The 17,288-nt window shown below is 40.9% G+C and overlaps 1 protein-coding gene across 1 annotated transcript in view; it reads left to right on the forward strand.

Annotated features, from left to right (window-relative positions):
* LOC137433154 (uncharacterized) overlaps positions 1 to 17,288 on the forward strand; it is a 432,405-nt gene that overhangs the window by 323,778 nt on the left and 91,339 nt on the right. The window contains exons 40-44 of the mRNA XM_078783571.1: positions 2,745 to 2,852; positions 2,974 to 3,027; positions 8,584 to 8,637; positions 9,191 to 9,244; positions 13,666 to 13,719. Coding sequence (XP_078639697.1) covers positions 2,745 to 2,852; positions 2,974 to 3,027; positions 8,584 to 8,637; positions 9,191 to 9,244; positions 13,666 to 13,719 — 324 coding nt within the window. The remainder of the gene's footprint in view (positions 1 to 2,744; positions 2,853 to 2,973; positions 3,028 to 8,583; positions 8,638 to 9,190; positions 9,245 to 13,665; positions 13,720 to 17,288) is intronic.

A 17,288-nucleotide genomic window follows, 5' to 3' on the forward strand; every position in this document is an offset into this window, starting at 1 on the left:
CATGTTCACAGGAAGGACTCCCACAAGGTTCAAAGCCCATTGACCTGCAGCGATAATCAAAGGTTTGGGTAGAACACACCCGTCCATAGTTTGGGTATTGTACTGATTCAATTCACATGGTCGGGAGTTTTTGCAATACGGCAGCCACATAATATCAGCCCTTTGGGCGAGCTGAGAAAGTTATCAGCTCGTTGTGCAGATGCACACCCTTTTCTCTCAGGTACTTTTCCAAGTATTTAAGTTTTCTTTAGAGGCTTTGTGAGCCATTTTAGGTAACAATCCTTATCTCGCACATGATAGACATCTCGCACACGATAAAATTCCCCAATCAACATTATTAGGCCCCATTGGACTTAGTCCAAAACGGAGGCTTATCGATTGGGTCTCGTCTGTCCGATCGTCCGTCCGTCTGTGTGTGCGTGCGTGCATCCGCAACCATATCTCGGAGATGTATGGACCGATTTTGTTCATACTTGGCAGAAAGCCAACACATGATGGTATACATATGTCCATCATTTTTCTTAATGATGCGAATAAATATGGCCGACTGGCGGCCATTTTAGTTGTAAAAAAACCCGAGGTTGAACACGTTCTCGACCATTTCTCGGACATGCATTCTCGGACATTGGCACGGTGTTGTTCAAACTTGGCACACAGATAAGGAATGATGCCTTACATATAGCCGTCATTACCCTGCTCTCATGAAGCGAAAATCAGGGTTAGGCATTCGATTGCGTCCGTACGTGCGTACGTGTGGTGTGCGTGTCTGCATTTTTAAAATTCATTTTCTCGGCAACCATTGGTCCGATTGACACGAAACTTTACCATAGGAACGCCTCCACCTGTATATTTTTTTTTTATTCATACTTATGACATCATTGGTCATGTGGTACGGACGCCATCTTGGAAAAACGTTACACCTCTATATCTCCCATATCACTCAGTGGAAAAAAGTTGAAACAGGCTCATTATCAAGTTCTCCTCATGGGGAATAAGATATGTTGATGATGATGTCATCATTGCCTTATTATGACGTCATAATTCGACAATTACAACGCTTGATCTGATCAGTATGAAAAAAAAAATTATTCTGCAACTGTTAGTCCGATGGACACTAAATTTTCAGAATGTGAGCGGCTCCTCCTATAGAATTTTTTGAAATGATAATTATGATGTCATAGGTCATGTGGTACAGGCACCATCTTGGAAAAATCGAAAAAAGTTGCACCTCTATATTTCTGAAACCACTCCATGGAAAATTGAGACTCATTGTCAAGTTCTCCCCTAGGGGAATAAGATATGTTGATGATGATGTCATCGGTACCTTAATTATGACGTCATAATTCGACAAGTACAACACTTATCTGATCATTATGAATGTTTTTTCTCATCAACTGTTGGTCTGATAGACACGAAATTTTCACCATAGAAGCGCTTCCTCCTGTACAATATTTTGATGATAATCATGACATAATAGGTCACATGGTGCAGGCGCCATCTTGGAAAAACCGAAAAAATATTGCACCTCTATATCTCCAAAACCGCAAAGAAAATGAAACGTGGCTTTTTGGAAAGAACTCCATATGGGGAATAGGTGTTGTTAACAATGACATCATTGGTGTCGTAATTATGACGTCATCATTTGACAGGGACAACGCTTAGTCTGATCAGTTTGAAATTTATTGAGCGTGATCTATGCAATAATTACATTAGAGAATATAAATTTATAATGTCATCGCTCACGTGGTTTGGCAGCCATATTGGATCAAAGGAAAAAAAAACGTTCAAAAACAGAAGAGTTGGCTCACACCAAGTTGACTGCGCAGGGTAAGTATTCTATGAATACCATCTAGTTTTATTTTGAGATCAGATCCAAGATGGCTGACTAGCAGCCATTTTGTTACTTAAACGAGTCCCCAACCATTTCTTGAACATGCATGGTCCGATTTTGTTCAAACTTGGCACAAAGACAATACATGAGAGTGTACACATGCAGATGATTTTGTTTTGTAATCCGACCAAAGATGGCCGATTGGCGGCCTTTAACTCTGTACAGAAAAATTATTAAAACGACAGCCACTATGACATTTTATGTCTTTTTCTTCTTGCTGTTAAGGGGTTTCTGCGCATGCGCACCAAGCATTCTGAGGAGGATTATATCATTTTGAAGGTCCTGTATTGCATAAAAGAATGGGGGTGGAGACACTGCTGTCTTGAAGCAGACTAGTTAACGGTTAACTCCTCCCAGCCCTTTTTGTTCTGTGAAGAGACAACTTTTTACATTTGTCTTGTTTCAATCCAAGGGGCTGGTTGTTCTGCTTTTATTTTATTTTGTGTAGCCCCCACCTCGAGTGGGCTTCTGGCTTTGTGGCGGCCAATATCCCATTTTAAAAAACCTCATGAAAGGAAAGGGGGTTTTAGTTTGGCGGGGCTATAAATATCACACGGTATTATGCTAACCCATTACGTGCTGACCCCCTGATCAAATTCCCTGCTTGGAGTTCTTTGTGTCGTTGGTCTAACCTACATTAGATGGGAGTGCAGGGAAGTTTGATATGGGGCCTTTATGATAGGCCAAATAGCTTCCTTCAATGTCTGATTTCTTTATTTTGTGCTTTCATTTACTGGGTAGTGTAATGTCGAGCTGTCATGGCTGGTCGATTGATAATGATTTATGAAATTGATGTGTTTTTAATCTTTATTTTGGTTAAACAAGTATTATATTAAATTGTTTTCTGTTTCAGGGAGACATGGGGTCTCGAGGCAAACTAGGACGTCGTGGACATAGGGGAAAACCTGGTGCAATGAAGATATTTGAACTAAAAGGGGAAAAAGGAAGCAAAGGTTCAGAGGTATGTCAAATATTTTCTGAAGTCTTTTCCATACTAAAGTGTTGTACATTTTGAGAGATATTCACACGTTGAAAAATAACAAAGTAACCTTGAATGCAATTTTATTATTTATTTTTTCCAGGGACCAAAAGGCCCAAAGGGAGATACTGGTCTGTCTGGTGAAGATGGAATGACTGTGAGTCTGCCATCTGTCAGCTTTCTGTGAAACCACTGATGCAGTGAAATACAACAACACAACAAGCATTTTAAGGCCATTTTCCCTGCTAGAGCGGGGGTTAGGCTTGCGGTCCCCATGACAATCTTCTCCATCTTGCTCTATTTTCTGCATCTCTCCTTGTTAACCCCCCTTGCCCGTATTTCTTCTTCCACCATCTTTAGCCAAGTCTTTCTCGGTCTTCCCCATCCTCTACTTCCTTCTACATTCATTTCCATCACTCTTCTCCACCAGTCACTTTCGTCCTTCCTCAACACATGACCAAACCATCTCAACCTGTTCCTCTTCACAGCATCAATCACAGGCTCTATTCCCATCACCTTTCGCAATTCATCATTTGTCTTCCTCTCTCTCAACGATACTCCACACATCCACCGAACCATTCGCATTTCCACCCTTTCCAGCCTTCGTTGCTGCTCTACGTTCATTACCCATGTCTCGCTCCCATAAATCAAAACACTTCTCACACATGCAGCATACACCTTTCCCTTCAGCTTCAACGACTCTCCCCTCCTCGTCAGCATGCCACTCAGTTCCCGAAACTTCTTCGATGCACATCTCACTCCAGCAACTGTTGCCGATTCTGATCCACCTTCTCCATTCAGCATGGTGGAAGAAGAAATGTGGGCAAGGGGGTCTGAACAGAATCTGAACCATATTCTCTGTGTCAACAACATCTTTAGCAAATAATTTATCTCCAAGGTGACACCCTTGAACTCATCATTGCTGGAGAAGAAACCTGCATGGTGCCACAATCAAGAGCCATAACTAACGTATTATTAAGCAGAATGGAAAGGGCTGTCGACTGCGCATCCAAAAAAGGTTAAATGCCACCAGAAGGGCATCAAGGTACTTCACATTTATTTACGACCATGTTTGAATTTCACGAAACAAGGACAGCTCTTCTGCTTACCCAGCTTGCATCTCTTCCGAATGATGCCATGCTCCTTCATAACAACCCAGGAACGCATGGAAAATGCAATGTCTATGACCTTAGACTTGAAACTGGGAAATCTTGCATCCCACAATATATTCACCCCCATTTAATTCGATGCAACTTCCACTTGCTTCGAAAAGGAAAAATGAGCTTGGGAGAAGAGGTTAACCGAGTATCCAATGAAGAGCTTAAAACAGACACCTGTTTTGGCCGCCTGCCTTTATGCATACAATGTTATCTATGGACACTTCAAAAGGAAGGTTTCTCTGCTTGGATCAAAAGGTTTGTTGACCATTGAAGAAAATGTGTTGAAGGCAATGGCGAATATGCTGAAAAATGTGACATGAATATAGTTTGTCAATGGTACTATCTTTTTATGTAGTTTGGATGACAAAACCTTTGGGATGACCATTGAGGGAGTTAACAAGGAACAGCCAGAAAGCAGAATGAACTTAACAAGGAATAACAAGTTACCCTTTAATATCTACTGTTTCATCGCTAAATTGAAGCTCATGTATTAACTATTTTAATGTATTATTACTTAACCTCATTAGTCCATCCTCTGCGCAGGAGGAGACGGGGCTTTGACATCACTTGTGTGTGTGTGTGTGTGTGTGTGTGTGTGTGTGTGTGTGTGTGTGTGTGTGTGTGTGTGTGTGTGTGTGTGTGTGTGTGTGTGTGTGTGTGTGTGTGTGTGTGTGTGTGTGTGCGTGCGTGCGTGCGTGCGTGCGTTCGTTCGTTCGTTCCGACCTTTTTTTTTTACCATTTCAGCTATTGTCGTCAAATTTTCAACAACGCTTTGTTATGATAATACGGAGAAGCCAATTTAATAATTCGGTCAAAGGTCAGCGATACATAAAATTGTCAATTTTCGTCTAATTGACCAGCAATACATTTAATTTCTAAATTGAAATTTTAAGAATTTGCAAATTTGATCACAGAATTATTTCACCAATCAAAAGCTAGAAGCTGATTATTTTTTTAGATTTAAATCTCTAAGGCTGCATAAAATCATCAATTTTCATTTTGTATTTTTTTTAAAACTATTTTCGTTATTTTGAGCATACGGAAAAAGAAGACGACGTCTGAATACAAATGGACACAGACGGGGTTTGCATTTTCAGATATTTTCTACTTGTTTTATGCCTCCGCTGATGAAGTCCAAATTTGGTACAGCCGACGCAGCCAAGAGAGGCATTATGTTTTCAGGTTGTCCGTCCGGCTGTCCATCTGTCCATCCATCCGTGATAGGTTTTCGTTATCGCGATAACTTGAGAACGGCTGAACGTATCTTAGTCAAACTTGGTGCAAGTATGTATAATGAGGTATAGATTAAGTGATTCGATTTTGGGGTCACGAGGTCAAAGGTCAGAGTTCATGTTAGGTAAAAATCCTGTTACCGTGATAACTTGTGAACCAGTGAAGGGATTCTGACCAAATTTGGTACAGTTATGTAGAATGATGTAAAGATGAAGTGATTAGATTTTGTGGTCAGGAGGTCAACGGTCAAAGTCTGTAATATGTTTATAACTTGAGAACGGCTGAAGTGATCTAATTCAAACATGGTACAGGTATGTATAATGATTTTGTCGGTCAACTGATTAGAATTTGGGGCCAATAGGTCAAAGGTCAAAGTCTGTTATAGGACTATAACTTGAGAACAGCTAAAGTGATCTAATTCAAACTTGGTACAGATATGTATGATGATGTAAAGATTAACTGATTAGATTTTGGGGTCAAGCGGTCAATGGTCAAAGTCTGTCATAAGTCTACAACTTGAGAATGGCTAAAGGGATCTAATTCAAACTTGGTACAGATATGTATAATGATGTAAAGATTAACTGATTCGATTTTGGGGTCCCGGGGTCAAAGGTCATGTCAGGTAAAAATGTGGTAACTTGAGAACAGCTGAATGGATTTAAATTAAACTTGGTACAAGTATTTTAATATGTAATAATGTGGGTGGGGGCATATTGGTCGACGCCGTGACATCGATGAGTGTCGTTCTAGTTGTTTTCTAATTCAGATGAACAATTATTCATGTTTAACTTTGATAATGGGATCTGTCAGATCTCAATAATGTTTGTGGGAAGAATTTGAGGAAGTAGCCAAAATGAAACCCTTGCATGGATTACTTTAGAATTTAGATTATCCACCACTGCTCTCAGTTATGTTTATTTTCTTTTTCTTTTGTAAATGTTCCCACAGTTTTGGACACCTTGTTTTATGGTGTTCACCATTGTCAATAATTTCCCTTTGTTATAATTAAAGGCAATGATGGTAATCATTAGTAGAACACCACTGTTAATGCAGAGCCAGCAAGATGGTCTAGAGGTACACAGACTCTCCTCTAAGCTGTGTAACCTGGGTTAGAATCTCAGCCTGCTCCCAATCATCAGCAAGGTCATGGAATCAATCATCAAATCCTTCCTCTTCTCCAATGGCTTGATCTCAGATCATCAATTTGGATTCACACCAGATCATTCTACTCTGAACATGCTGCTTCTGCTGTCTCAACAATGGATGGAGGTCCTCAATGCAAAACAGGAAATCAGAGCTGTCTCCCTTGACATATCATGTGCCTTCGATACGGTCTTGCACCCCGCTCTGCTCACCAAACTCTCCTCCTATAGTATCCATGGAAATCTCCACGCATGGCTTGCAGACTTCCTCTCTGGTCATAGTCAACGTGTAGCCCTGAATAGATTTCTCTCATCTCCCCTTCCTGTTCAGGAAGGTGTACCCCGGTTTAGAATAGGTACACCGTATCCCTGCGCATCGTAAGAGCGTGACCAAGGGTTGGCGTTAGGAAGGGCATCCGGCCATAAAAACATTGCCTCAAACAGGGAACCATGATTGTCATGGGGCCCGCAAGGCTAACCCCCGCTTTAGCGGGGAAAAATGGCCTCAAAACGATTATTCATTCATTCATTCCCCTTCCTGTTCAGGCTGGAGTTCCCCAAGGCAGCGTTCTGGGTCCTGGGGTTTTTTTCGTCTTCATCAATGATCTCTCCGACTCTCTGGAAAATCCTCTCTATCTCTTTGCTGATGACTCCACTCTCTGCCGCTCCATACCTCATCCCTCAGATCAGCAGTCTGCAGCCTCCTCACTCTGCAGACCTGGACAAAATCACAGACTGGTCAAACAAGTGGAACATGTCTTTCAATCCTGACAAACCTCACACTCTCACTACGTCTCTCCGAAAAGATCGTCTGGAAAACCCTCCCATCTACTTTGTGAAGAATCCTCTCCAAGAAGTTCTGTCACTCACGCTTTTGGGTCTCACTATCTGCCATGATCTTTCCTGGGAAAACCACATTTCCAAGCTGGCCTCCAAAGCCCTCCTCCGTCATGCGAAGTCCTTCCTTGGCACACCTGAGCTTCTCACCACTTACAAGGCTTTCATCCGCAGATCAATAGAATACTGCTCTCCCCTCTGGGCTGGTGCTCCTGCTCACATTTAGCTCGGCTTCACGCTGGTAAAACCAAAGCTTTCAGAATCATTGGAATCTCCCGCGATGAAGCTAACTCCGATGCCCTTTCACTCCCTCACCACAGGCAGGTTGGTGGTCTTTCTGTCTTCTCCCGACTCCTCTCTGGCCTAGCTCCCCCAACTTTGTCTGTGCTCTGTCCCCCTAATATTCCTCGAGGTCGCACAAGATCTGCCAGCAACCATCTTCTGGTGAAACTGCCAAAATCAAGACTCTCTGCTCACCATCACTCTTTCATTCCTCTTTTCTCTCACCTCTGGAACAAACTCCCTCAATCTCTTCAATCCCACTCCTCCCACCAGGTCTTTAAAGCAGCTGTTCACCACCATCTCTTATCTTCCCCCATCCAAAACCTTGATCTTTTCTACCCCCGTTAATTCACCCCAGAGCCACTTTTTTGAAATACCGACTTCTTTCCTGGAAGACCTAGTCGTGTCCATGTATTTTATACCTCCCACCCCCTCCCCCCCTTCCCATGCCTCCTGCCCCCAAGCCCTCTCCCTCCCACAGATCTCCCAATGTCCCTGTTCTCTACTGTTGTACTTGTGTGCTTCCCTCACTCTCCCCATCACGACTTCCGCTCACTTTATTACATGATTTTTGTGTCCCTGTTTTTTTATGGTGGTTAATGTTAGCTCTTACACGAGCCTCGATCTTGTATCCAAAAAAAAAAAGCCAGGCTATAAACTGCATCCTGTTGTTGATGAGCAAGGTAAGTCACAAATTTCTGTGCCATTTCTCGGATGGGCGTTAAACTGTGAGACTAGGCTGCCGGGATAAGTTTATGAACGTAATAGATCCCATGATATCCCTCAGCCAATGATGCCACCCCGCAGCCTTGTGCTGCATACAAAAGAAGAAGAATACTGTTCATACAATTATTAAAACAAACATTCTCCAATTAGGAAGATACAATGAGAAATGTATTCATGACAATAATTATATGTCAATGGAAACTTTGCAGCATCACTCATACTGTATCATCAGTTTGTTAGAAAAATTAATTACATGAAGTTAAAATATATGTTCCCTCCCCCTCTCCCCCTTTTCTCCCTTTTCTTTCATTTCTATCATAACCCATTTTACAGGGATCTCCAGGGCCACCAGGTCTGCCAGGTCCTGAAGGACTGCCAGGAATGAAAGTAAGATTTCTCTCATTAGCATTGCTTTAAATAATTAAAATACTGTAAAACAATAACCATAAACGTATATTATTTCCAAGCTATTATTTTATGTAATATTTATGAAAGATGTGTGAAATCTATATACTGTATATCTAAAGTATCTCCAGTGAAGAATACAGACCCAGATTGAAGCAGTTCACCTCTACATCGTACTTTATCAGAAGGAAAAAGATAATTAATGCAATCTGGGAAGATTTGGGAAGAACAAAAAACATTTTCCAGAGCTTGTTTACCTAAATGATAATGTAGTATCCAGTGGAATGCAACAAAATTATATTGTATCTCGCAAATTGTAAAAGTTAAAGTGCGTTCATTGCATGTTATCTATATATTTTAACAAACTTGTTTCATAAAATGATGAAAGAAAAAAAATTCAGAACCACAAATAATGAGCAAAAGTTCGCATTATATAATAGATTAAAGAAAATCTCATTAATTGTGTTGTAAAGCTGATGTTTATGTGTCTTTTCTTCTGCATGCTTCACAACTCTTGCGCATTTGTTTTGCTTAGGGAGACCCTGGGCAGCCAGGTAATGTTGGGAGCCCTGGAAAAGAAGGACCAATGGTGAGCATGACTATTTGCCAACATTATTTTTATCCTCATTTAAAGATTAGTTGTTTGAGCATTTTTTAGGAATGCACCATGACAATGTGTAGGTTATTAGATCCAAAGTGTAGTTTCTCTCCCATCCGTAACCATTTCCCTTCTCCCGTCCAAAGCAGACAATAAATCCAATATCCAACAACTATGGCTAAGATTTATACCAAACTCCCACCCTAACCCCACCACCAAACCTAGTGAATAGTCAAGAGGATATATACTCAAAGGCAAAAGTTATTGTGACACACAAACAACAAACAGAATCAGTGTTAAACTTTTACTGCCGTGAATGAAATGTTATTACATGGAAAGACAAATGTTTCAAGGTATGGTAACGATCAACAGTCCATAAGAACAGTGCACCTGGCATATGCAAATGAGCCACAACACAAGAGGGGGTTCACAAGCAAGTTCACACAGTCAGTAGCGAGTGTGTCCACCTTGTGCATTGATGCAGGCCTGGCACCTTCGCCTCATTGAGGCCACTAAACGTCGATGAAAGTCCTTGGGAAGATCATTCCATATCCGAGGAAGGATTTGGTGGAGTTCCTGCAGCGTTTTTGGAGGATTCGGATGACGTCGTAAACGTCGCTCCATTTCATCCCAGACGTGTTCAATGGGTGACAAATCAGGGGATCTTGCAGGCCAGGGTAACACATTAACATTGTTCTGATTAAGATACTGCTGTACAACTCGAGCAACGTGTGGTCTGGCATTATCGTGTTGAAACGTCACTCTAGGGCCGTTCTGTTGCAAAAACGGTAAAGCGGCCATTTGCAAAATCTCGTCTCGGTACCTCACAGCATTCAAGTTCCCCTCAATCACAATCATTGGCGTTCTTGCTGCAGCTGTTATCCCACCCCAGATCATAACGCCCCCACCTCCAAAACGATCCCCTTCCAGAACACATGGCCTGATGTAACGTTCACCTCTGCACCTGTAGACACGTGTCCTACCGTCAGCTCGGTGAAGCTGTGCCAAATGGTGTTTCTATGGACGTTGAATCGACGAGCAACATCACGCTGCGAGGTACCAGACTGAAGCATACCTATAGCTCTCCATCTGTCATTTTCCCCGAGGCGTGGCATGTCGAACTTGTTCCAGAACGATGAATAGAGGTGTTTTTCTGACTTCTGCACTTCTTAAGACTGCATTGAGTGGAAATGATAAGCGTCTGGTTGTCTGGCCTTTTAAAGTGAACATTGCTGGCCATTTTTCTCGAATATGTCATGCTTCTTGCAAATTTCATGCAATTCGAACAACAACTGCTTGGTTGCGTTTCTTCGACCATTTTAACACACTCTTTCTCTGGTTCAAATCCAAAAATTCATTCACAAGATTACCAATGAAAAAATTCCATGTCACACTAACTTTTGCCTCTGAGTATATTAACACCCACACAACATTTTCAAGTTTTAAAAAGAGACTGAATTCAGGCAAATTGTCAACAAAACCTGAAAGTTAAATATCATAGATTACTCAGATATCTCTGATGCTGAACTTATTGAGAAAAAAGTTAACACAATAAAATTTGAATTATCTCCAAGATGCAATCGACAAGATTTAGAGTTTGCAACAAAGAAGAACATTACTTTCATAATCTCTAATATTTAGATGGAACATACTGTATGTACACTGTTTTTTTAACATCAGAAGGAAATAAAAAAATTAATATATATTGTCTGTTTATCATAGCTTCACATTTTATTATACAATCCACTGTTGAATTAAAATCTTGGATTTTAAGGGAACTGATAAACATCAACATTCCTTAGTTTTGGTTGCTACTAACTTTTTTCGAAAGCCTTTCATCTAGTTAGCCACAATAAATTGATAAATTCATTAATCTCAGTATTAGACCATCCATTACTGTATCACATGGGTTTGTAGGTTTTTTTGTCCAAAAGTTTTGGGCTATGCAATGCAGCAGGGAAGTTTACACATGGGAAACAACAAATTCTGGTGTTCCTCAAAGCACAAAATTGGTCCGGTAACTTTCTTAACCATGATAAATGACTGTTTCTGGTAACCCTGAAGTCCTATGTTGACAACATGACTTTGTGTCAAACATATATTGACATTGAACAAACTCGTTCTTTGATGCAGCAACTTGACTGCCTTCAAGAATGGTCATCAAAAAACAACATAAAGGTTAATCCTATAAATTACCAAGTCATGATTTCATGTTTTTGAAGATCCCCTGCAGATGTGACTGGTTTTCACATTGGAGACTCTGTTATTAGCCAAACAGATTGTGTTAAACTATGAGGCATCCATGTGCAAGAAAACTTGAAATGGGACACTTAAGTCAAGGCCATGTATAAAGCCTTGAACAGAAAACTCTTTGCAACTTTTTACTTTTACAGTATATACAGTATATTTTACTTTGTGAATAAGCAGTTTTCACACACAGCTATCTGAGACCATCCCTATTCTTGAGGTTTTGTTTTAATCATGTGAAATTTATTTGAGTTGGCTTTGTGTGCTCCCTGGCATTTCTTTATTGTAGCTGTGGGCATGGGGCCCATTCATTATCTTGACTAACTGTCTAGTGAAAACTCTACACTACACACAATATTTTGAATATGCTTTCTTTTATTCTCTTGCATATTTGACTGAGGTATTTGTGCTTATTGTTGTTTTGGTGTTTATTGTTTTGTTTAATATATCTGTGATATTTTCCTGGTTTATGCTTTTTCTACCTTAATTTAATTATATTATTTGTTTCGGTTTTTTGTTTTTTTACTTGTTTATAAATCTTTGCAAATTGATTGTAATTCAGCCAATGGCTGCAAAAGTCTTTTCAATGAAATACCATTATTATTGTTACTAGCGTGGATCGGTGCGCTTTTCACGCCTCAGCACATGTCGCTGCAGAAGCATAGGCATCTTTGACCATGCCTGCTTTCTCCAGGAGTGATGGAAGGAGGGGAATGGTGGGGGTGATGATGGATCAGAGGTAGTGATGGGATGGGGGAATGGTGCTGGGGGGGAAGGTTGGGGAGGTCGGCCAAATATATTTTGGGCTCTGACTGAATATATAGGTGATTGTTGTTTTATTAGATCAAAAGGTCAAAGGATATATAGGTGATTGTTGTTTTATTAGATCAAAAGGTCAAAGGTCAAGGTTGCATAAAATCATGAACTTTCATCCAATTGACTTGAAATTTGAGCAGGATTTGCATCGTGGGTCACTGTAGCCTATTGCTTTTGAGGTCAAAAGGTCAAGGTGACCTAAAATAAATTTTGGGTATTTTATTTTTAGCTATTTTCGTCATGTTTCGCATATGGAAGAATAAGTTTGAATACAAAGCGGACGTGGATGGGCCTTGCATTTATACATGCCTTATAATTGTGATGTATTTGGAAACCACATTGTTCTGCTTGGATGATGTGTGTGAGCGGACGTTTTTGTACTTATTTGATGACAATCTTTTCCTTTCAGTGTGGGAAGTTGGATTCGGTAGATCAGACTTATAAATTTATTGTCTTCTGGATATGAATAACAGATGCAAGTTTCTAATGGTCTGGAAAGGGCTCAGTATCAAAGCAAAGTTTAAACAACTCGGCATGTGGAGACACGAGCTCAAAGGCCCAACTTTTCAAAACTCTTGGTGGTGGTATTATGTCAAGACTCATTAAAGGTTTTCCTTTTCTTTGTTTTAAGGAGAATTTTCTGGCTTTGTTTTCGTTTTTTCCTTTGTTTTAAAATAAAGTGCTGCCATTACAGGATAGTAAGACGAGTCAGAGTACATTTTGAATGTGTAGTATTACCTGCCGATTAACACAATATGTATTAATGATTGTGGTTTAGCTCACATTGTATAGTTGTACTTATATTCCGTGAAGAGGCAAAAAACATAAAATCGTTTATTAAATTATTCCACGTTTTGAATTGAGGTGAGGATGGACAAAATGATGGAGGACCTCTATGTTCAGATGAGCTTGGAGGGGAGATTGGTAATGTATAGAGGTGGCTGAAGTGGGCAAGGTACCTGGTGCAGATGGAGGAGGATAGATTTCTGAAGAGAGCAGATGTGTTGAAAGAGCGAGGCAGGAGAAAAATGGGTCGACCACGGTTGAGATGGGATGATTGTGTCGAGAGGGATGTCAGAAATGAGGAGGTTGATGGAGATGGCTGGTGATGGAGGGCTATGGTAGAGTGTTGTGGACAGAGCAGATTAGTAGCTCTACCAGTCATCCTCACTCCATATGAAAGGATTTTTAGGAATAACATGCATTCATTGTTTTTATTTATTTAATTAATTGCATGACATAAGCATGTAGAATGTTTTATTTTTCTCATTCCCCTCCCTCAACCCCCTTAATTGAGACTGACATTAGAAGAAAATATTCTGCTTGTTATTCTGTTTTCATTTATACAGGGACATCCTGGATTACCAGGGGGAAAAGGAAACACAGGCAGACCTGGTTACAGGGTAAGATAACAAATACATTGTTCTGTCACTTATACATCAAAATGTCATTACTCGTGGCATGGTCATCACCATCCTACTCTAAAATCAGATTATAATGGTGAGCAAACTGCAGTAACCTTCTGTTCTGGAAATCGCAAGTTCACATCTAAAATGAGAAGCCATCCGATTGATCAGAGATTTTCAGAAGGGTGTTTAAAGACAAGAATAGAGCTTTAAAATTATGCAAGATGACTGACTCTGGAACAGAACTTGAAATTGGAAAGGTTAAAACAAAGCACAATGAAATCGGCTGTCAGTCAGGAAAGAAAAATGAAAACATGAAGAAGGCTACATATTATGGATTTTTTTATTTGATACTTGCAAAATGGAAGATTTTTCAAGTATATTGGTCGGTTGAGTTTGTTATTCTGTCTGTTTGTTTGTCTGTTCGTCACACGCCTACAGGTCACAATTTTGAACCGATCGTCATGAAACTTCACCGAATTGTAGAGGTAGTCACAACTGAGAAGCCTATTGATTTTGAGGTCAAAGGTCATCAGGAGGTCAAATTTCTAAAATAGTTTTTCATCCGATTGACTTGAAAGTTGAGAAACATTTGCATATTGAGTCACTGAATTTGAAAACCAACTATTTTGAGGTCAAAAGGTCAAAGGTCAACTCAAGGTCAAACTTCTAAAATCATCAATTTCCATCTGAAAAATAATCAATTTTCATCCGATTGATCCCTGGTGTTGGGCTAGTGGCTAGGGTGCCGGCTTAGGATCCCAGGATCCTGGGTTCGAATCCCGGTCGATTGCTGAATTAACGCCAGGGGGGTTGACTCAGCCTGTCATCCTTCCGAGGTCGGCTAATTGAGTACCAGTTCACTGGTAATTCCCTGTTTGTCGTTAAAGGCGGCAAAAAGGGTTGGCGTCAGGAAGGGCATCCGGCCGTAAAACATTGCTTCAAAAAGGGGACCAAAAAACAACAACAACCACGGTTCCCGAAAAAGGCCAACCCCCGCTTTGCGGGGAAAAATGGCCTCTAAAGGTGTTTTTATTTTTATTTTTATTTTATTTTTTTTGACCTGAGCATTGATTAAGATTGTTACTTTTAATCTTGCTGAAATGGACAAGCTGATGCATCCATTGCAACCTTTTTGATGGGTTGAGGTGGATTTTGCAGGTATCGTGCTTTTGCAGGTTTTGCAGGTATCGTGATTTTGCAGGTTTGCATAGGGTAAAGGTTTGAATCCGGTAACGGTTCGAATCGGGTAATGGCCTGAGAAACATAACGTAAGAGGCGAACCGGGTAACTGGTTGAATTGGTATATAACATAGTGATAGCACAAACAACGGGAAATTGATGTGACCTGGCAAAGCTCACAAGAGGAAATGAATGGCAGAAACACATCACATGGCAATGGAAAGATGTCAGGATGATTCATCTTCATTCCTCTAGGTTTAGCAATCTTTCCCAGGACCTAATGACATGTTAATGAGGTGATTAGGCAACCAAACTGTCGTGAAAAGAATATTTGTCCCCCAGACCTCAGGACTGGAAAGGAGGGAAGTGTTATGATTGAAGCTTTTCCCTCAAACCTGGATGATTTTTTTTTCTTTTTACCACTGAATTATTTGTAACTACATTTTAGGACCATACAAGGAGGCTCATGCAAAGAAAAAATTACATAACGTAGTTATAACACAAACAATAACCATGTCAGGTCTCTCGGACCCATCCATGCATCGAATGTTTTGCTCTTCCACAAGCCTCGGCCATCTATATTATAATAGGCTACGGTGATTCTGTCTGTCTGTCTGTCTGTCTGTCCGGGGGTGTGGCATACTCAGTTTACAGAGTAGCTCCACCCATTCTTGGAGAGGCTTCATGTAAACAAATATCCACCATTTTATTAACTCGAATAGCTTTGAGGCCTGTTTAGTTAGGCCTGTGCTGTCTTTCTCTCTCACACAGATTTATTTGCAACTCTAATTCGATATATCATTTCATTTTTAACAGTCGCTATCATAGTTTTAGACTCGGTTGAAAAAAAACGGGAAGAGAATCCCATGAAAGTTTCCGTTTATAGAACGAAATGATTTCTCAAAGGCCTGTAAAATAAAGCCCATTCATTGAGTCACCCTCACGATTTTATCTCGAATTCAACATCTGATTTAATTTCTATCGATGGTTTTAGACTCGGTGTCAGAAATAATTGAGAACATTCACGCACACACGGGAAATTGCCGAGATATATTTATAAAAATCGCGCCACGATGATACACGAAAATACACCGCCTAAAATAACAGTCGGGGAAAATGTCGACATATATAAAAAATTCGCTTTTTATTTTCCGTTAAGATATATTACTTTTACTTTTGATGACAGTCGTCACAAAAACGACATATATTTCTTCGTTCTTATTTCATTCAACATTATTATCCGGAAGTAAAATATGTTTCAGGAAATTACCGAGAGATATTTCTTCGTTTTTTTTATTAGTTATGTGCACATACACTTTAAATAGGTTTATTTGAAATCTTTAATTTTCACAATGTAATTTACTTGTCATTTGATGATTACGAGACACTTCCTCTTGAGGATCGTGACAATTCATGCGTTGCGTGGAAACTTCCATTATTTTCCAAAATGAATGAGACGATCGATGAAGAACGCAGACTTGAACATGATGCAGCAAGAAAACGAATGAGATGGGTGATCGAGTCTGTCGATGAACGTCAATGCAAACTTGAACATGAAGCAGCAAGAAAAAGAACGAGACGGGAGAAAAACGCGAGAAACGAGACGGGAAAAAGCCGATTGGAGAGGAGAGTGAGGAGCGATTGGAGAGGCGAGTGAGGAGCGATTGGAGAGGCGAGTGAGGAGCGATTGGAGAGGCGAGTGAGGAGAGATTGGAGAGGGGAGTGAGGTGCGATTGGAGAGGCGAGTGAGGAGTGATTGGAGAGGAGTGTGAGGAGGTATTGGAGAGGAGTGTGAGGAGGTATTGGAGAGGAGTGTGAGGAGGTATTGGAGAGGAGTGTGAGGAGGTATTGGAGAGGAGTGTGAGGAGGTATTGGAGAGGAGTGTGGGGAGGTATTGGAGAGGAGTGTGGGGAGGTATTGGAGAGGAGTGTGAGGAGGTGTTGGAGAGGAGCGAGAGGTTGGAGAGGAGCGAGGAATTGGAGAGGCGCGAGGGGTTGGAGAGGAGCGAGGAATTGGAGAGGAGTGAGGGGTTGGAGAGTGAGGGCCGATTTGAGAGGAGAGTGAGGAGCGATTTGAGAGGTGAGTGAGGAGCGATTGGAGAGGCGAGTGAGGCGCGATTGGAGAGGAGTGTGAGGGATTGGAGAGGAGTGTGAGGAATTGGAGAGGAGTGTGAGGAATTGGAGGGGAGTGTGAGGGATTGGAGGGGAGTGTGAGGAATTGGAGAAGAGTGTGAGGAATTGGAGAGGAGTGTGAGGGATTGGAGAGGAGTGTGAGGGATTGGAGAGGAGTGTGAGGGATTGGAGAGGAGTGTGAGGGATTGGAGAGGAGTGTGAGGGATTGGAGAGGAGTGTGAGGGATTGGAGAGGAGTGTGAGGGATTGGAGA

Source organism: Myxine glutinosa, chromosome 8 (genome assembly GCF_964187855.1).
Source record: "Myxine glutinosa chromosome 8, kmMyxGlut1.1, whole genome shotgun sequence".
Classification (NCBI taxonomy): domain Eukaryota; kingdom Metazoa; phylum Chordata; class Myxini; order Myxiniformes; family Myxinidae; genus Myxine; species Myxine glutinosa.